General features: G+C 43.7%; 1 protein-coding gene across 1 annotated transcript in view; it reads right to left on the reverse strand.

Annotated features, from left to right (window-relative positions):
- Nucleotides 1-20,674, reverse strand: part of LOC130473258 (vitamin D3 hydroxylase-associated protein-like) — a 40,308-nt gene extending 19,634 nt beyond the window's left edge. Inside the window, 7 exon segments of the mRNA XM_056844783.1 lie at nucleotides 2,772-2,978; nucleotides 9,043-9,176; nucleotides 10,888-11,031; nucleotides 13,256-13,369; nucleotides 15,017-15,265; nucleotides 17,096-17,167; nucleotides 20,609-20,674. Coding sequence (XP_056700761.1) covers nucleotides 2,772-2,978; nucleotides 9,043-9,176; nucleotides 10,888-11,031; nucleotides 13,256-13,369; nucleotides 15,017-15,265; nucleotides 17,096-17,167; nucleotides 20,609-20,674 — 986 coding nt within the window.
- Nucleotides 20,675-21,031: the final 357 nt, after the last annotated feature.

A 21,031-nucleotide genomic window follows, 5' to 3' on the forward strand; every position in this document is an offset into this window, starting at 1 on the left:
CCTACCATGCTAGATAGAAACCTAACCCATCCTGTTTCTTATTAACAGGTACTGACTCTGAGGAGGCAGCCAAAGAATAGCCTGCAATGTGTTCCGAGTACTGGGTAAAATGATAAACTCACAACCCAGTGACCCTTCACAAATCTTCAACAAAGATCCTTATCACTCTTGTCTTGTTTGGCTCTGAGTACATGGCAGAAGAATCATATTTTCTCTATGTTGGAATAGGCAATGTCTGGTGTACAAATAAGAAGAAAAGAAGACCCTGCAGGGGGCAATGAGAGGGCAGTTAGATAGGATAGTGAGTTGTGCACCTTCTCTCCTGTTAAATATAATTCCTCATCCATCTCCAGAGGGCTGTTGAATTTAAAAAAAATCAGTATAGTTCGGATTCAGCTGAATTCGGCCCATTTAGATTCGGGATATGCCGAAGTCCGAACTCCCCCACTTCAGGTCCGTGCAATTCGGCGGGAATTCAAAGTTCGGGGAAAAAATTCGGCCGAATAAAGCCATTAAAAACACAACCGTGCCTTTCTGCGGCTCTGGGGGGGCATTTTTGGGGGTAGAGGTCCCAAACTTTCAGCGGAGCTTCAAAGGACCCTTCTTGCCACAAACCCCAAGTTTTGTAAAGATTGGGTCAGGGGGGGCTGAGATATGGGCCCCGAAAGGGGTCCCCCCCACCCTTAATGTGCATCTCTGAGCAGAGCTTGCCGCCCAAGCACAAAGCTCCCAGCCCCGACAAACAGCTGATGAGAGCAAGGGCGGGGCAGGTGCTAAGAACTTTGCAAAGCAACAGAACTGCAAAGCAACAATGCAAAGCAACACAACTGCAAAGCAACATCTGACACCTGGGAGTTTGCAAACCATGGAAAGGGACAGAGGCAGCTAGCTATGCATAATGAGCAGGAGGGGTGGAATTTCCCCTTTTGCATCAGACCCGGGACCAGGCAAATGCATTCTTTAAGTTACCATTTGAAAATCAGTTTTGAGCAAGCATCAAAATAGACCTAACTGATCTTATGAATGAGGGAAAACCTGAGGACACACTGAAGCCCCCCCTCAAACCAGGGAGAGAGAGACTCGAGGGGGCACACACCCCCAGGCAGAACGGGCGAAAGCCCCCTTTGGCTTCCCCCCCCCACAGAAACTGCTCCCTCCCCACACACACACAGACTCTGCTTTCCCCACACACAGACACACACAGGAGAAAAAGTATAGATTAAAGCCCCCAAAGGGGTCTTACTGTGGCTGTCTTCTGTTCCAGCAGGAGGGGCTGGGAGGAGGACTGGGTAATCCAAGACGATTCCATTTAAGCAGGGGACGTTTTGCTCTGGAGATGCATACAGGATCGGGTGATCCATTCATCCCAATAGGGAAAAGGGGAAAGCCCATATCTCGGGGTCCCCTGACCCAATGTTTACAAAACTTGGGGGGTCTCTTAAGAAGGCTTGTCTGAAGCTCCACTGAAAGTTTGGGGTCTGTACCCCCAAAAATGCGCCCCCTGTAGCCACGGAAAGAGAAAAGGGGGAGCCGATATTTCTGCCCCCACTGAACCCATCTTTACAAAACTTGGGGGGTCTCTTAAGAAGGCTCGTCTGAAGATATCCTGAAGGTTTGGGGGCTGCACCCCCCAAAAAAGCACCCCCTGCAGCCACGGAAATGGAAAAGGGGGGAGGGAAAAGGGGTGGAGCCCATATCTCGGGACCCCCTGACCCAAAGTCTACAAAACTTGGGGGGTCTCTTAAGAAGGCTCGTCTAAAGCTCCGCTGAAAGTTTGGGGTCTGTACCCCAAAAAATGCGCCACCTGCAGCCACGGAAAGGAGCGAATGTGCACAAGCACCCCCACACACACACACTCACACACATGAGGATTTCTCTCACTCTCTCTCTCTCCCCGGCCCGGCCAAGCATCAGCTGATTCCTCCAGTACTCAATCCTGACTGATTGGCCAGAAGAAGACTCAGCTTGGCCACCGATTGGCCGGGGGAGGAGAATGCTGCTTAATGAGGGCCCCGAATTTGCCGGATTTATTCGTGAACTCCCGAACTCGCTGAATTCGGCTCCCCCGGTTTCCCACCATTTTTTAGTTCAGTTCATCCCGAACTAAAAACCGCCAAATCAGGGGAAATTCGGCTGTTTTTCAGTTCAGGCCGAACCGAATCGACAGCCCTATCCAGAACTTCTCAGAAGTACCTCTCTCACTCTTGCTCTCTCTCTCTAAGCTAGTCATGTAGTTAGGACTCTCTCTCCTCTTCACTATCAAGTATGTTAGTTCCTGAATACACCTTTATCTACTCTTTAATCAAGTTGTGCACCTTTGCTGTGTTAATTACTCTGCCAACACTCTGCTGGTCATTATACTATTTGAATTCTTGAAAATGTAACTTCCCTACAATGAAAAATGCATTTGCTGGATGAACATTATCTGGGTCATGTGCAATGCATTAACTGCACAAAAGGTAGAAAGGCTCTTTAAATAATCAATTAGACAGTAGATATCTTCATTGCTGGTTACTGGGGAAAACATTTCATTTCTTCCCCCAATGAAGTCACAGGTTTTTTTCCTCGGAACTGTGAGTGATTACTTATGCTTATCAAAGGATGTCAGTCTTTTGTACAACTTTCAAACGGTAGCCATGTTAGTTAGTCTGCTACAGCCTAAAAACAGTTTTGTGGCCCCTTAAACACTAACATGTTTATTGTGGCATAAACATTCATGAGTCAGAGTCCACATCATCAAATGCACAGCCGATGAGAATCTCAGTACATACCTCAACCTGCCTCCTGTTGGCTTCAATCCACAAAGACCACAGAAGCTGGAAGGCAAGCGGATACTTCCACCCACATCAGTCCCAAAGCCTAGGATGGACCCTCCTCCGGCAATAAGGGCCCCTTCCCCTCCAGAGGAGCCACCAGGGCCTTTCCTGTGGTTGAGAGGGTTCACTGTCTGGCCAAAAATTGAGTTGCTGCAGCCATAGCTAAAAGATGACAAAAATACAGTTGGTTATTTCTCCAGCCTATATGTAGCAAAAAGCAAACAATTCCTTTCTTAGGCACTCTTAACTAGAAATCAAAGTACACTGAATAATAAGACTCTCTTCTAAGTAAAGGTGCTTAAAAATGGGTTATGTCTACAAACCTCACATACCCAGTGTATGTGTGTACACTGCTAATGCATGTGGAGAAGTAATGGGAATGAGTGCAGTGGCCTCACCCTGCCCTACATATATTCATCTCCTGTGGGTACAGCCCCTACAAACTGTACGCACATAAGACTCCATCCCCATGATCATTAGGGCTGCCAACTTACAGGTACTAGCTAGAGATTTCCTGCTATTACAACTGATCTCCAGCCAATAGAAATAAGTTCACCAGGAGAAAATGGCTGCTTTGAAGAAAAAGAGTTGGTTTTTATATGCCAACTTTGTCTACCATTTAAGGAAGAATCAAACCAGCTTACAATTACCTTCCCTTCTTCTCCCCACAACAAACACCCTGTGAGTTAGGTGGGCTGAGAGAGTGTGACTAGCCCAAGATCACCCAGCTGGTGTCATGTGTAGGAGTGAGGAAACAAATCCAGTTCATCGGATTAGCATCGGCTGCTAGGGTTGCCAACCTCCAGGTGGTTAGTATAACATCAGCACAGGCTCAAACTCAATCATATATAATATTTACTGAAACAAGTTAAATCCACAGTCATATACAGACCATACTTGTAAAGAAACCCACAAAGGAAATAATTACAACCGGTTACCTCACCGGAATATTACAGTCTCAAAAAAACAGTCCCCAAATCCAAATGTAAGGACGTGGTTTTCAAAGTTCCCAAGATGCATGAACAAATCCAAATCGAGGTGGGTTCTTCTTTACCAATTCCAAAGAAATATTCAACTGTTTCGTTTTCACAAATATCCAGCGCTCGAAGTTCCAGCGCAAAAATAAAAGGCACGGCGAAATTCCAAGGTTTCAACTCCAAACCTCAAAGAGTTCCAATATAAATATCAAAACAACACTTCCAGATACGTGTTCGTTCCACTCACAAGCTTCATCAGTTGTTATTATATAAATAGCTTCATATAAATTTTTATGGGGTCAACGACCTCTGGAGAAATAAATATACATGTAAAGCCCAACAATCATAGATGCTAACATTAATAATTCATCAATTATTAATCCAAAAGTATAACACACTTTGCATGGAACTTACCCTTGTGGACCAGCAGACCTGACTAGTGTCTCATTTCCCCTAAAGGCTGGTATAGAGTATCCAAAACATAGAACTTAAATCAAAAACCACTTCACTCTCGCAGCTGAATGGAATTGTCACCCCTTAAAGGAAACTCGACAGGTCAAACTCGTTATTCAATCCTGCGGGGGATAATGTTTTGAATAGATAAGTATCTTAATTCCTGTTGGTGAAGAATTTTAATCATGTCTTCCTGATGGTATTGTCGTTGTTTGTATTGCCAAATGGCGAAAAACAAAATATCATTATCCGAATGTCCCTTCTCTAGATAATGATTAGTAAGGGGCGCCTCTAGGACCTTAGAGCGTATTCTCGCTCTATGTTCACTGATCCGAATCCTAAGAGGACGTGACGTCAAACCAACATACATTTTTAAACACGGGCAAATTATAGCATAAATAATATTTTTTGATGAACAATTTGTAAAACTTTGTAATGTATATTTGAAATTGGAGCTGGAGGCGATGGGAGCAGTGTGCGCCACATCTGTGGCTAATACTTTTATGATTTATTTTGAATCAGATTTGTTTACCAAACATCAGCTATTTCAAGATCCTATGGTCAAATATTCCGGTTTATAGATGATCTGATTTGTATTATTGACTCTGAATCATCTTATGAGTCACTTTTTGAATGTCTTAATTCTTTAAGCCCGTTTCTGAAATTTACCGGCCATATGGACAAGCAGAAGATCTCATTTCTTGATCTGGTGGTCTTTAGGACCCGAAGGAACATGATAGCGGTCAAACCATTTTGCAAGCCCACTGATGTGGGAGCAGGATTACATTTTTCTTCCCACCACCCCCTTCATTTAAGACGAAATCTTCCATTCAGCCAGCTTCTTAGAATCAAAAGGAATGCCACATTCATTTGGGATTATGATGTAGCAGCAGATGGATTGTGCCAAATTCTTTAAAAAAGAGGCTATGGAGACACCATTTTGAACACAGCGATGGCGAAAGTGGAATGTAGGGACAGAGAAACAATATTACGCCCACAAGTATCTCCGGCTAATAAATCTACTGGTATTTTTGCATCTTTGGAATTTACCCATATGACTCATGAAATGCAACGAATTATATGCCGGCATTGGCATGTTCTGTTTAATGTGCTAGGTTGCTCAGAAATGCCTACTTTTGGACTCAGGAAAACCAAGTCCCTCTGGAACTTGTTGATCAAAACCAATCGGCAACTAGCACACAAGGAGTTAACATCCGGGGACATTACAAGTTGGCGCATGCGCGCTTTGTCACTTTAGTTTACCTATTAAGGAAGTGAGCGCCTCCAGCTCCAATTTCAAATATACATTACAAAGTTTTACAAATTGTTCATCAAAAAATATTATTTATGCTATAATTTGCCCGTGTTTAAAAATGTATGTTGGTTTGACGTCACGTCCTCTTAGGATTCGGATCAGTGAACATAGAGCGAGAATACGCTCTAAGGTCCTAGAGGCGCCCCTTACTAATCATTATCTAGAGAAGGGACATTCGGATAATGATATTTTGTTTTTCGCCATTTGGCAATACAAACAACGACAATACCATCAGGAAGACATGATTAAAATTCTTCACCAACAGGAATTAAGATACATTTATCTATTCAAAACATTATCCCCCGCAGGATTGAATAACGAGTTTGACCTGTCGAGTTTCCTTTAAGGGGTGACAATTCCATTCAGCTGCGAGGGTGAAGTGGTTTTTGATTTAAGTTCTATGTTTTGGATACTCTATACCAGCCTTTAAAGGAAGTGAGACACTAGTCAGGTCTGCTGGTCCACAAGGGTAAGTTCCATGCAAAGTGTGTTATACTTTTGGATTAATAATTGATGAATTATTAATGTTAGCATCTATGATTGTTGGGCTTTATATGTATATTTATTTCTCCAGAGGTCGTTGACCCCATAAAATTTATATGAAGCTATCTATATAATAACAACTGATGAAGCTTGTGAGCGAAACGACCACGAATCCGGAAGTGTTGTTTTGATATTTATATTGGAACTCTTTGAGGTTTGGAGTTGAAACCTTGGAATTTCGCCGTGCCTTTTATTTTCGCACTGGAACTTCGAGCGCTGGATATTTGTGAAAACGAAACAGTTGAATATTTCTTTGGAATTGGTAAAGAAGAACCCACCTCGATTTGGATTTGTTCATGCATCTTGGGAACTTTGAAAACCACGTCCTTACATTTGGATTTGGGGACTGTTTTTTTGATACTGTAATATTCCGGTGAGGTAACCGGTTGTAATTATTTCCTTTGTGGGTTTCTTTACAGGTATGGTCTGTATATGACTGTGGATTTAACTTGTTTCAGTAAATATTATATACGATTGAGTTTGAGCCTGTGCTGATGTTATACTAACCTCCAGGTGGTGGCAGGAGATCTCCTGCTATTACAACTGATCTCCAGCTGATAGAGGTCAGTTCACCTGGAGAAAATGGCTGCTTTGGCAATTGGACTCTATGGCAGTGAAGCCCCTCCCCTCTCCAAACACCACCCTGCTTAAGCTCCGTCCCAAAAACCTCCCGCTGGTGGCGAAGGGGGTCCTGGCAACCCTCTCCGCTGCTCACATGGAGGAGTGGAGAATCAAACTCGGTTCTCCAGATCAGAGTCCACTGCTCCAAACCACCGCTTAACCACTACACCACATTACACCATAGTGGCTTTGACAATTGGACTCTATGGCAGTGAGGTCCCTCTCCTCCCCAAACCCCGCCCTCCTCAGGCTCTGCCCCAAAAATCTCCAGGTATTTCCCAACCCGGAGATGGCACCCTTATAATCATTAGAAAAGCAGTGTTCCTAATCATTGGATTGGATCCTACACACATAGGTGCTCTACCCACATGAGGCAAATGAACATAAGGGGGAGGACCAGTACACCCCTCCCTTTCTATGTATGCTAGCCATGTATATGTATAAAATTGTGTGTACAACAACCTCAGACTGCCCAAGATGCTGAGACTTGGCATACAGCTCCAGAGAAGGCAAAGCATACCCAGAATCACAATTCAGTCTCATCTGGTAAAAACTGCTGTTACAAGGACAACACAAGCTACTTCTTGCTCTTCAGGCATAAAATGATATGGGCTATTTATATTCATTCATTAAAAAGCGTGTCGCCTCTCTTTTGAACAAAAGTATTCTCCAACCAAATAGAGACCAGAGTAAATACACAACACCACAGAAAATACTCTCAGGTTTTTGGGGGGCTAATGGCCCGTGGCGCAGAGTGGAAAGCTGCAGTACTGCAGTCCAAGCTCTGCTCACGACCTGAGTTTGATCCCTACGGAAGTCGTTCTCAGGTAGCCGGCTCAAGGTCAACTCAGCCTTCCATCCTTCCAAGGTGGGTAAAATGAGGACCCAGCTTGCTGGGGGTAAAGGGAAGACGAGTGGGGAAGGAACTGGCAAACCACCCCGTAAACAAAGTCTGCCTAGGAAATGTCGGGATGTGGTGTCACCCCATGGGTCAGGAATGACACGGTGCTTGCACAGGGGACTTTTACCTTTTTTTTTTAATGGCCAGAACCCTTGTTTTTTGGCCCCTTGTGACTCGTAGGCCAAAATTAGTCCCATGGCCTTGGGACAGAGGAGGAGGGGGAGGGGTAAGCCAAAATGGAGAGTTGATGGCAATGCATTCAGCTGGGACTTCTGTGATGAGGGCACTCCCTTAACAATGCTCTTCAACATCAAGATATAAGCAGTAAGAGCAGAGAAAGAATACTGTCACTGGATATATTCCTGTCACTGCTACAGGTCTAATAGGCAGGAGCATTCTTTGAGGTATTACATGGGAACCCTTAAGATATTCAAACATTGTCCTTGTGAGCACCTCTGAATCAAGAATAAAAACTATGAGAAACAGAGAAGAGGGAGGAGAACAAAGGAGGGCTGTTCCACTGCCACTCCCCAAACCCCTGCACCAGTGATTAACATAACATAGAGACAATTTTGCATAGTGGTTAGAGTGTTGGCCTAGAACTGGTAAGACACATGTTCACATCCCTATGCTGTCAAGAAGAAGACGACAAAGAAGACTAAGGTGAAGAAGACAAAGATGAAGAAGACGAAGAAGAAAATGAAGAAGAGTTGGTTTTTAGATGCCCATTTTCTCTACCTTTTAAGAAGAATCAAACCGGCTTACCATCTCCTTCCCTTCCTCTCCTCACAACAAACACCTCGTGAGGTAGGCTGAGAGAGCTCTAAGAGAATGGTGACTAGCACAAGGTCACCCAGCTGCCTTCATGTGTAGGAGTGGGGAAACCACCCCGGTTCTCCAGATTAGAGTCCTCTGCTCATTTGGAGGAGTGGGGAATCAAACCAGTTCTCTAGATTAGAGACCACCGCTCTTAACCACTATATTGCTCTTAACCACTACACCATGCTGGCTCAGTGGTTGACCTATCTCACAGGGATGTTGCAGAAGGAAAGACCACGTATACTATCTTGAAGCCCTTGAAGGAAAGGCAGGATAGAAATAGACAGCCCTCTCATATAGCTGTACAGATTACAATAACAGCACGTGATCTGATTAAGAAATCAGATACAGCTGGAATCCATGTGTATTATTGTGTTATTGTGTATCCATCTTCTTCTCCACTTGTGTAATTTATTTATTTAGACTCTCTATCAGTAACCTTTTATCCATCAGTAAAGATAAAAGTATGTTTCTGATTTGACATTGTGAAGTAAATTCAAAACCAACGTAAACCAGATTGAAAAGCCACAGTGCAGTAAGGTTGATTTTTACCAGCAAAGAAAAGGACCACAGGTAATACTATTTATGGTAACTTACGTCATTAAGCATTGGGGGACATTGGTGATTACAATTGGATTTGCTCCCTGTCTCTTCAGTACTTTGACTAACACACTGTCCTCTTCTTCTAGAATGCCAAGTGACGCAACAAAGCCACATGTTGATAAGTGGCCCTAGAAATCAAGACACTTGTTAGATGCTAGACATCCTGTTACTGAATTGGTAAAGAATCATTCAGGAGAAGCAAAAAAAAAAAAAAAAATTGCAAACCAACTCTGTATTTCTACAGTCATCCCATATTATCTCCTGCTCTTCTTTAAAAGGATGTTTTCTACCAAGAGTACCTAACATAGTTCTCTTAAAATCAGAGCCAGTTTACTACCCAAGCAGGCACTTGGGGCACCAGATTCGCAGGGGGTACTCCCTGGGAGGACTGGCATGCCTTGTGTCTGTCTTCACTTCCCATATCAGGTCCAAAGGAGGCTGCAGAGCTGGTCTGTGCAGTCCGCCTTGGAGCAGCATGGGAGGAGACACTCATTCCCTTCCCATTGGTGCTGTGTGGCGGGAATCTGTGGACCCCCCCTCTTTCTAGTCCATTGTGTTTGGTCCTTCCTGCTTGCTTCACTTACCAAAAAGCAACCCAGAAAGATTTGGCTAGAAAAAGGATCTTTCATACAGAGAAGCATTCTTCCACAGTCATTCTCAAACAGCATTCAAGCAATATAAGTAGTAAACAGTTTTATTGAACTTACAGAAAGAATATGAAGCAAAGGAGAAAGCAATATTTAGTTGAACATATATTTTAACAAACGTATACATACATTGACAGACATACAGAAACAAAGGCCTTTGGATCACTTCCAAAGAGAGAGACAGAGATGGCAACCATTCAAAAGGTCTGTGGTCTCTCAGTGGAAGGACAAAGAACTGGGGTTTTGGGTTGTTCCTTTATAGAGAGGAGAGGGGATCCCAAATGACCCCTCCCTGACACATTCTTAGGAAATGAATTTTCTACAAATCATGACCAAATTGTTTAGAAATATCTTGTTCCATAATAATTCTTTCAATGTCAGTTTTGATATCTGATTGTCCATCAATGTTCCAAAACAATCTCCTCCTAGAGTGGGCAGACAATTTGCCGCCTGCTTGAACGGCCTTGATTTGGAGCACGCAATGGGCTTTGGGTGACTAGCTTCTGTGCCCTTTAGGGTCAAAAGCCTAATTGGAGCTAATGTCAGCTAATAGCTGCTTTCTGAAAGTCAGGTCTATAGGTGATAATGTATGTGGTCAATTTCAACCCAAACTCTTTTAATATAGATTACTAATATATTTAATATAAACTAATGATCAATACTGAAAATTCTCGCGACATGCTGCTGCCATCATTAGTTTCTAGTGGGCTACCAACACACTCCACAGCCACTGGTAGCTAGGGTGGCACAAGGGGGAGGAGGGAACATGAGCCACCTTGGAGCTGGGCAGAAGCGTTGGAGGGGGGAGCATCCTTCCTTCCAAGCTGCATTTGTACTGTGTGGGGTGGCAAAAAAAGTGTTGAACTGGCCAAGCTTGAATGCCATGCTTAAAAGCTCCAAGGGTCGCTCATGAAATAAAGAAAATGTATTAGTTAGTGCCCCTTCTTAATTAATTAATTCAAGTATATATTTCCATGTCGTAAATGCATAAGTTAATGGGTTTGTGCTCTATTCTGCAAGTTCTAATTTTAACTGTCTTGGGTAGGCTCCAATTTTGTTGCCTTGGATAGTAGTCCAGTGAAAGGCCTGCACCATATGCATGATTGCTTTTGTATTGGCACTTTGTAGCTTTACTATGGTAGATCTGCCCCTGACTCTAGACAGTCACTGTCATCCACAGAAACAGGATCACCTTGTAGCCAATGTGGTCCTTGATGCTCACAGGTATACCGTACAATAAGCCCTTTTCGGTCTGCCTTTTCAGTTTCTGAAGGTGCTGTTCACATTCCGGAATAAAATGGCGCACACAGTTGACCTCCTGGTTTACTTTTAAAGCCTTTCCAAAGAAAGACATGCAAAAACAGTGGAGAATTTATTAGCAATAGAAATAGGACTTTTATTTTTGTTTTGTTTTTAACCAAAAAACAGCTCACATATAGAATCTTAGAATATTACAACAACAAATAAAAAACAGTAGGGAAAAATCCAGCAAAAGAAATCCAACAAAATGGGCAATGAAAGCGCCACCAGCACAGTTTCAACCAATTCTATGAACCCCTGGGATCAAAACAGGTTTCACTTGCTTCCTATGTGTAACAAAGCCCTCAGGTTGCATCTGGATCTGCCACAAGGCAATCAGATGTGCTGGAGATTCAATTCCCAGGTGTGCAGGGACCCAGTTCAGACCAGGACTATGGTGCACAGCAAGACGCTTAAGCCTTCTCCCAATGTCTACTGGAGCCCAATGAACCTCCAGGGGCATCTTTTGGTTATTGCATTTTGCATCACTTTTGTTTTTTCATAGAGCATCTCAGGACCTCAGACTAGCAGGACAAACAAAGTTCATGCCATTGTGGGGCCACCCATAAAGTATGCCATGCAGAAAGGCAGTAACAAAATTGTGACAGAAGTGAACTGGGTAATTTTTAAAGTGACATTATTATGGACTGCCCCAGGCTGCATCCACACAGCAGGGATTCTCTGTTTCAGAGGATAGCCATGTTGTTTTTCAAGTTCTCTCCCTTGAGCTCTTTTATTTTTTTGGTCTTCTCTGCCTGCTACTTAGAGTCTCTCCGCCTGCTACTTACCAGAGCAGGAGCTAGAGAGTTTGATAGGAAAAGATAGACCTTGCACACTAAACACTCTTAAAACAGTACACCAAATGTATAAAGTAAATCATGCAGCTTTATTATACTTACAAGGAAATATAAAGCAAAGAGAGAAAGCAATACTTAACTCAATATATATATATGACAGCACACACACAGACAGACAAACAGTCAGAGATCTCTGAGGTCGTTCCAAGGAAGAGACAGAAATGGGTCTCTCTCTTAGAAGGACGACGGGCTGAGCTCTTTGAAAGCCTTTTATAGGTTGAACTGTAAGAGAGGTCTCAAACGGACCCCTCCCTTTCAAATTATCCAGGAGATGAGTTTCCACAAATCATGGCTATAAATTGTTCGGGAATATTTTGTTTCATAATAGGCTTGCCATGTCCAGGTCTCTGACAGCCATCAGTTCATCCGTTACCCTGTGTTCATAAACAATTTCCTCACTGCGTAAGTAGACACTCTGCTGTCCATTTTAAATGACCTTGTTACCCCTGAACATAATTTCTAGGCACCTAATGTGTTCTGGGTGATTAACTGTTAGAAATGCAAATCTCCTGTTACTTTCTAAGGTCAGGATCCTAATAGAAAAGCTGGGGTCAGCTAGAGGGATGCTTTCTAAAAGGCTTAGTCAGGTTTGGTGTGGCTATAGGTTATAATATTAAGGTATGAATGTGGTTATTCTTAACCCAAATTATAAACATTCTCGCCACAGTCTGCAGTAGAATTCCTAGATTAAATCCAGTAGCACTTTAAAAACCAACAAAATCTTGGGGGTATAAGCTGACAAAGGGAGCTTTGACCCTCAAAAGCTTATACCCTGAAAATCCTGATGGTTTCTAAGGTGCTGCTGGACTCAAATCTAAGGATTCTCCATTTGGCAGTCATTGCTACTGAGAATGCAGAGACATTTACAATGGCAACAAGGGCTTCCTCTGCACTTCCCTCTCTCAGCCACTACTTTCCTTCCATTTCCACCCCTTTTTGCATTCACTCTGTTATTTTTTGGACACAGCTCAAGAGTGTTGCTTCACATACCAATCCTACTTTTATACAATCAAGAGTAAATTAATGTGCATTTTAATATAAAAGATCAATTTCTTCCTGGAACTGATAAATGTTTGAACTTGCTCTTGCCCCTCCCATTCCCACGATATATAGAAAGCTCTGTTGAACAGTGTTTGAGCCGGACTGTGAAAGATCCTTCTCTATGGGGAAAAATGAGTGTAAATTGGGGGAGTGAATGACCTGGTAAGTCTGTGCACTAAACCCAACAGCACATTTGTAGGGAGCTGTGATGCCAATGAAATATTCCTCCTTCTGGAAAGTAATTGCACTAAATTAGGGAAATAAACCTGCGCAGATTTTCTTAATATATTTATACAGCAGAATATGGCATTTTAAATAAATGTCTGGTCTACCTTTTGGACAGACAGTTTAACTTCTTCTCACCTTCCCCATGTAGGCATAAAGGACACTTTCCGGAGACAGGGACTCCTCCCTCAGCTTCTCAGTCAACTCAACCAGAGGCAGAGAAAGGATGTGAGCAGCTTGTACACTGGGATTCTGTTAAGGACAGCACGTGACATAATCAGTCTGTTGAGGTTAGATGGCACCAATCATTTACAAAGTATTCTACTATCCTTGGCCCAAAACCATCACATCGTTTACAGCCCACCTGGATTCTGAATTGCAAGAAGGAAGAGCAGCAACTTCAAAGCTTTACACAGCTTGGTTAAGAGTAAGGAAAACAGTAGAGGGTTCCATCTCTGTAGGGTTCCACAGAGTTCCATCTTATCTCCATGCTATTTAATATCTACATGAAGCCACAGGGAGAAGTCATCAAGAGGTATGGGCTGCGGGGTCACTAATATGCGGAGGATACCCAGCTCTACCTTTCTTTTCCACCTTCATTGCAAGGATGCTACTGATGCTCTGAACTGGTGGTTGGAGTCAATAATGGCTGGATGAGGGCGAACAAACTGAAATTAAATCCTGACCACACAGATGTTCTTTGGATTAGCAGAAAGGCAGACCAGGGAGTTGAGATCTCCCCTGTTTTGAATGGGGTGATACTTCCCTTGAAAAGCCAGGTTCACAGCTTTGGAGTGCTGCTTGACCCAGAGGTCACCTTAGAAAACCAGGTGGTTGTGGTGGCTCAGAGTGCTTTCACACAGCTTTGGCTGGTGCGCCAGTTGCATCTGTTTCTGGTTCTGTCTATCCACAGTGATCCATGCCTCAGTTACATCAAGATTGCACCATACCATTACAACGTACTCTACTTGGGGCTTGGTGCACCTGGCCCTCTGACTTTCAGTCTTCAGGAAGCAGCTGAAAACAGTTTTATTTAGGACTAATTTAGTTTTTGTTTATTGGTAGTCCTAATTGAGATTTTAAATTGTTGTCTTTTATATGTATTATAACGGTTTTATATTATAAGACACCTTGAATGCCACAAGGAAGCTAATAGCTCAGAGCGGTTTAGTACTTGGAAGGGAGATCACCAAGGAAGTCCAAGGAAGTCCACAGAGGCAGGCAAACCACCTATGTTCATCCCTTGCCTTGAAAACCCTATGAGGTCGCTACAAATTGGCTGAAACTTGATGGCACAACACATACACACAGGACTGTAGGCGTGCATCGACTCATGAACTCCATGCCATGGATTGAGCAAAACTACAACTGTGCTTGGGTGAGCTAACTCTGGATTTCATTCTCAGTCCTTTGAAATCCCAATTTTGAAAGCCCTCTTTCTAACTAGCACATCAAAATTTGCAGAACTGCAGGGAAATATCAAAAATCAAAATTGGAATATACTCAAAAGCCTTTTTGTTCCCTGGACTTTAGTTCTATCACCAAAGGTTTAGACCAGCCTGTAATGTATGCAGTTAACAGCAAGGCTCACACTGAGCTTGAAGACTACCCCAGGCTCCTTTGCCTGTGGCTCTCATTGGACTATGGACTATAGCCGCCCAATCACGGACTTGGGGAGCGTGGACCCGGGTGGTTGGGATTGTATATAAGTTGGGGTGTTGTCCAGTTGAGTTGAGTTGAGTTCTAGTTTGTTAACAAAGCGGTTGTAGTTGGAACTCCGTCTCCGGCCTCGTGTATCACCCATGCATACATAATACAGCCCACAAGAACTACAATAACTCACAAAAATCTCTCTCACACACACACACACACTCACACTCACACTTGAGAAGTGTATACCTGCTGTTTATACTTCTGAACAGCTTTTTCCATTTTTTCTAAGCCCAGATGTCTCTTTTTCTGTGCATCCTGTATTTGTTTTTTTATCCTTTTCTGCCTCATCCATTTGAGTGCCAGGAAAGCTGCAGCTGAGCCACAGGTCAAGGCCAGGACAATACGACAATCAATGTCAGCCTCAGGCCGCAGCCCCTTCAACCGTTCATGGACCACAATTAAAGCCTCTTGCTGCATTCTGAAACCAGATCAGCACTGCACAGAATGTTTTGGGAGCCTGAAAGGTAATGCAAAAGCAGAGTGAAGATAGCTTGGGTGCACCAATCAAGATAGCTTGTGTGCACCATACTCATGGTCTGAACCTTATTCTGAAGTCTTGTCCATTTCTGGATAGCTCAGGAATTATTATGAAAATTAGAGTTTGCAGTCAGAAGAGTCCATTGCAGCAAGGAATTTGCACTACTGTGTTACAGAATAATTTGCTAGTGAATAAAGACACAGTCCATGGCCCCAGAGCTCTGGCCTGCAGCCCAGAGGAGAGGGAGGAACTGGCCAATGAAGCTGCATGAGTACCAGGATTATTGCCAACTTTCCTTACAAGGTAGTGCTAGTCCTCCTGCCAGAAATGAAAACCACCCCTCAACTTTTCCTGTATTTTCAGGCCTTTTTCTGTTGATAGGGCAGGGTTGCCAGGTGGGTGGTTTCGGCAGGCCACTGCCCATCAATCCACCCAGCTGCTCTACAGCAGAGATCGCACAACACAATTACACCACTTCCAAGTTTACTCCCAGAAGTGCCGCAGCGCTTCCGGGGGTAAACCCAGAAGTGACATAATCAAGTTGCGTGAAGCTGCACATGCATGCTTGCCCCAGCCCTGCCCCCTAAAACCTCCCGCCAATAGAGAGGGGGGACCTGGCAACCCTATCTATTGACTAAAGTACAGACATTTTAGATCTTTCATGTTCTTCTGTCTTTCTAAAAAGCAAATGCCTGCCCTCATCTCTTAGAAACAAGTGAGTCTTTTAAATTCCTCATATCTAACACTCCCACAGGCTGTAAAAATTCCACAGATTTCCTCATTACCCTACTGAGAGAGAGAACAGTTGTTGTTTTTCTCTGCCAGTCAAGGAAGAATCAAACCTGCTTACAATCACCTTGCCTTCCCCTACCCACAACATACACCCTGTGAGGCAGGTGGGGCTGAGATAGTGTGATAGCTAAAGGTCACCCAGCTGGCTTCATGTGTAGGAGTGGGGAAACAAATCCAGTTCACCAGATTAGCCTCCACCACTCATGCAGAGGAGTGGGGAATCAAACCTGGTTCTCCAGTTCAGAGTCCACCACTTCAAACCACCGCTCTTAACTACTACACCACAACTTCCCTTTTTTCTGAGTGCTACATGGGCCTCTTGATACAGTTTGCAGTTGCTTAAACAGATGTGGGCTTGGGCATTATGACTACCATTTCTCATATGCACACAGCATCCTTAGTATTTTCCCATATTGGAGATGTTAATGTCCAACCACCCTTTGAGGTTCAGATATGCCACAAACAATCATTAGAACCCTTAAAGTCACAATAACTAAAGGGAGATTATATTTCCTTGCTTGTATTTTAGGGCAACCATGGCCTTGAAGTATCTACTTCAAGTCAGGGGGACTGTTGGGTGGGCAGAACTAGGCAGGTCACGTCAGGTCAAGTTTTGAACGATACCACAGGGTGGTGGGGGCACTAGCCACCCCACATATTTAAAAAAAACAATCAGAAATATCCCTGTTCTTTAAAACAAGCTCTCATTCTTAGGGTTGCCAATCTCCAGGTACTAGCTGGAGATCTCCTGCTATTACAACTGATCTCCAGCCGAGAGAGATCAGTTCACCTGGAGAAAATGGCCGCTTTGGCAATTGGACTCTATGGCATTGAAGTCCCTCCCTTCCCCAACCCCCCCTTAGGCTCCACCCCAAAAACCTCCCGCTGGTGGCGAAGAGGGACCTGGCAACCCTACTCGTTCTATAAATGAAAGTTGTCATGTCACAAAGTTTAAAGCCCACTTTCAAAAAATTCTTAGCTGAAGTGAAGCAAACCTGACTGTACTGGTTCCACTCTGGCAGCTGCTGTGTTTGGTTCAATGTGAATTCCAAGACCAGTTCTGCACTCTGGACAGAAACGAAGGGGGCAAATGGTAAAAGTGCAACCACACTCCTAACACTGTACCAGTAGTTAATACTGACTCTGTGTTACTGATTACTGAAAGTATGTTAATGTGATTGCAAGCTTAACCCTAGCTAAATTTTGCAGAAGGGTGTAAGGGCTGCCTTCTCGTCTTTCTCTCCCTTGCTCACTTAGGGCGAAAACGCATGGTCGCTTTAGCCTCCTTTATTCCCTGTTTCAGCCAGGATTCAGCCAGGATCGAACGCATGCGTTTCGCCGAACGTGTGTTCGATCCTGGCTAAATCCTGGCTGAAACAAGGAATAAAGGAGGCTAAAGCAACCATGCGTTTTCGCCCATACAGACTTGTACAAACACCATTCATTTATTCTCGCACACATTTTAGACCCCCACACAAGCTTGCATAGCCTGTACTGCCTTCATATATGACTTTCTGATGGCTTAAACTATCTCTTCACCCTCCAAATCTAGAATTTTGGAGTGTTATTCTTCCTTATTCAGCTGTTTTATTAATACCTTGTTATTCACTTTTACCCGTAAAAAGATGAGATGAAACTTAAAAAAAAAAATGTCACAATGAAAGGTCCTGTACAGGGCAGTGTAGGGTGGGGGATAGACAACCTGCCTACATTTTAAATGGCCAGAGAAAGATAGAAATTCTACATTTTAAGCCCTCCCAAGCAAAGTTTTCAAATAGACTTTGCAGCAGCTGTCCCCTCCTTCCCCAGTCCATACTGGGATTCTTCCACTGCCAACCTCCAGGTACTAGCTGCAGATCTCCCGCTATTACAACTGATCTCCAGGCGGTAGAAACCAGTTCCCTTGGAGAAAATAGCTGCTTTGGCAATTGGACTCTATGGCATTGAAGTCCCTCCTCTCTCCAAATCCCGCCCTCCTCAGACTCCACCCCACAAATATCCAGGTATTTTCCAACCTAGAGCTCGCAACCATAACGGAGAGGTCTTCCATTCCTGCTGCTCCATCATCAACCACTTCTTTAAGTTTGCAGTTTTAATACTTTTATTACCCCAAGATAAACATGAAAAGAATAGGGAATAGAAGATAACCAGACCCAAGACAGCAAATTATCAAAAGCATGCTTCAACCTGCTGTTCATTTGAACTAAGAACAGTCCCCTTCCTAGGGTTGCCAACTTCCAGGTGGTGGCTGGAGATCTCCTGCTATTATAACTGATCTCCAGGCGATATAAATCAGTTCCCCTGGAGAAAATGGCCACTTTGGCCATTGGACTCTATGGCATTGAAGTCCCTCCCCTCTCCAAACCCCACCCTCCTCAGGCTCCACCCCCAAAATCTCCAGGTAATTCCCAATCCAGAGCTGGCAACATTGCCTAACAGCTGAACTGTGCAAAACCAAAAGAGGCTCATACTACATACAAAAGAGACAAAGGGAAAACTGAGTAAAAGGTGGGAGGTGCTGCCATCTGAATAGTGAAGGAATGGTAAGAGAGTTGTTATTATATAAGGAAGAGAAAAATTAGCAGTCCAAGGAAAGATTTGCACCTACTCTGATGTGCAGATAGGCAATAGATGCACTCTAACATAATATACTCACACTAAATAAGAACAATGGCATAGGTAGACAAACCTCCAGCATTTGACATGATACTGCAATGAACCAACACCCTTTTCCAGCTCTCGCCCAAAGCCACATTATCCATTCTTTCAACTCACTTTGCCTCCTTGATACTCCCCAATTTTTCTCTCCCGCCCCAAGACATTCTCACCTCCACCTTTGTCTCTGTTGAATCTGCACCTCGAACCACCTGAGTTATCTGAAACAATGAAAGTGGGTGGGGCACTACGGGTTGGATGAGGGGTGTGTGGAAGCCTGACAAAGGGGAGGTGCTTCAGCGAGTGATATCCTTTTCAACCTAGAAGACTTTCCAATGACCTGACTCAAGGAAATGGGGAGGGGGGGAGAGCACACAGGGATTTGGGTAGGTTTGTATTTATTCAAGCACACTGTGCCAAGTTCTAGACTACCAGGTTCTTTTAAACAGCTGCTTGAGGGGTAAAAAGTCACCCAGGAAAGTTTTTTTTCTCACCACAAAGAAGGGGAAATCATCACATGTTAAATTTCTGCCTTAAAGGCACAGAAGCATAACAGAGGGAAAGTGGCAATTCTACTAGACTGACTTTCTCAAAGCAGGCTTTGGTACTTGGAATATAGAACAGGATTTTTGAGTGAAGATTTAGTTCATTTGTTTAGGACAAAATGTAATTTTAAAGTGTCTTTGAATCACTGAGTCAGCTGTGGTGTGGTGGAAAGTTAGGGTTGCCAACCTCCAGGTACTAGCTGGAGATCTGCTGCTATTACAACTGATCCAGCCAATAGAGATCAGTTCACCTGGAGAAAATGGCCGCTTTGGCAATTGGACTCTATGGCATTGAAGCCTCTCCCCAAACCCCACCCTCCTGAGGCTCCACCCCAAAAACCTCCAGCCGGTGGCGAAGAGGGACCTGGCAACCCTATGGAAAGTGCTGTCAAGTCACAGCTGACTTATGTTGATCCTGTAGGGTTTTCAAGGCAAGAGATGTTCAAAGGTGGTTTGCCATTGCCTGCCTCCGCATGGGCTGAGAGGGTTCTGAGAGAACAGGCTTCATGTGGAGGAGTGGAGGAGTGGGGAATTGAACCCAGTTCTCCAGATTGGAGTCGGCTGTTCTTAACTAGTAGGCTGAAATATACCGGTATGTGTTCCAGATGAGTTCTGACTGGAGAGGAAATGTCTCTGGCCAAGTTGTAATAGAGAAAATGTATTGTTTGAAATATGGTGTCACACATGCTCAGTGCATGGACTTTAGGGCAGCTTTGTTTCACACACTTAACAAGAGTAAATCACATTAAACTAGGCCGGAGTTCTAAATAAACTAGACTGCAACTTTAAGTAGTACATTTTTCAGGGCTCTCTACTAGGACACTCTGATGGACATATGAATGGATTACTGTGGTATTATTTCCAGCTTTAAAGTAGGCCCCATGATCATCATCTGTATAAAAAAATGGAGTGGGAAATCCAGTTTCTGCGATCAAACCAAACCATGCATGGATTCTGAAAATATTCTTGTTAAAGAAACCACATTGTTTTACTGTGAGATTGCTAATGCTTGCATGTTACTAAAAAAAATTGAGGGAAGAAAGTTGAGGCATGGAAAAGCAGAAAGGATGCTGGGGACAGTCGGAATTATTAGGACACAGAAGGTCCATAGACCTTGGGTTTCTAATGACCAGAAGCCACAGCTCAGTGTAGAGTGTTGATATGGACATGGTAAGGCAGATGTTCAGAGGTGGTTTGCCATTGCCTACCTCTGTGTAGTGACCCTGGTACTCCTTGGTAGTCTCCCATCCAAATACTAACCAGGGCCAACCCTGCTTAGCCTGCAAGATCTGATGAGATTGGGCTTGCCTGGTGCACCCACATTAGGGCCAAGGTATAAACAGGCAGGTATACATAGTCAGCCAGAAACCTCATGGTGGCATCTTGGACAAGTTCCGATCCTTCTGTTCACAACAGAGCTGCCTAAACATAACAATTGTAATGCATTTTGTAGACAGAAGTCCTGTGGAAATAATTTAAAAATACAACCAGAAACAGGAATTTCCTGTATGGATAACAGCACACATCCAGTTATGCAAAAGGAACCGCATTACCCATAGCATCCCAGTCACAAAGTCTAAATGCAAAGGGAACAGTGGTAACAAGACTATCTGTGGTATTACAGGATCCTAGTCAAAATATATTCAAATGCATCTAGCTGCTTGGGAAAATCCTGGAGATTTTTTTGGGGGGGTGCCTCAGGAGGGTGGAGTTTGGGAAGGAAGAGAGCTC

This window comes from Euleptes europaea, chromosome 2, assembly GCF_029931775.1.
Source record: "Euleptes europaea isolate rEulEur1 chromosome 2, rEulEur1.hap1, whole genome shotgun sequence".
NCBI lineage: Eukaryota > Metazoa > Chordata > Lepidosauria > Squamata > Sphaerodactylidae > Euleptes > Euleptes europaea.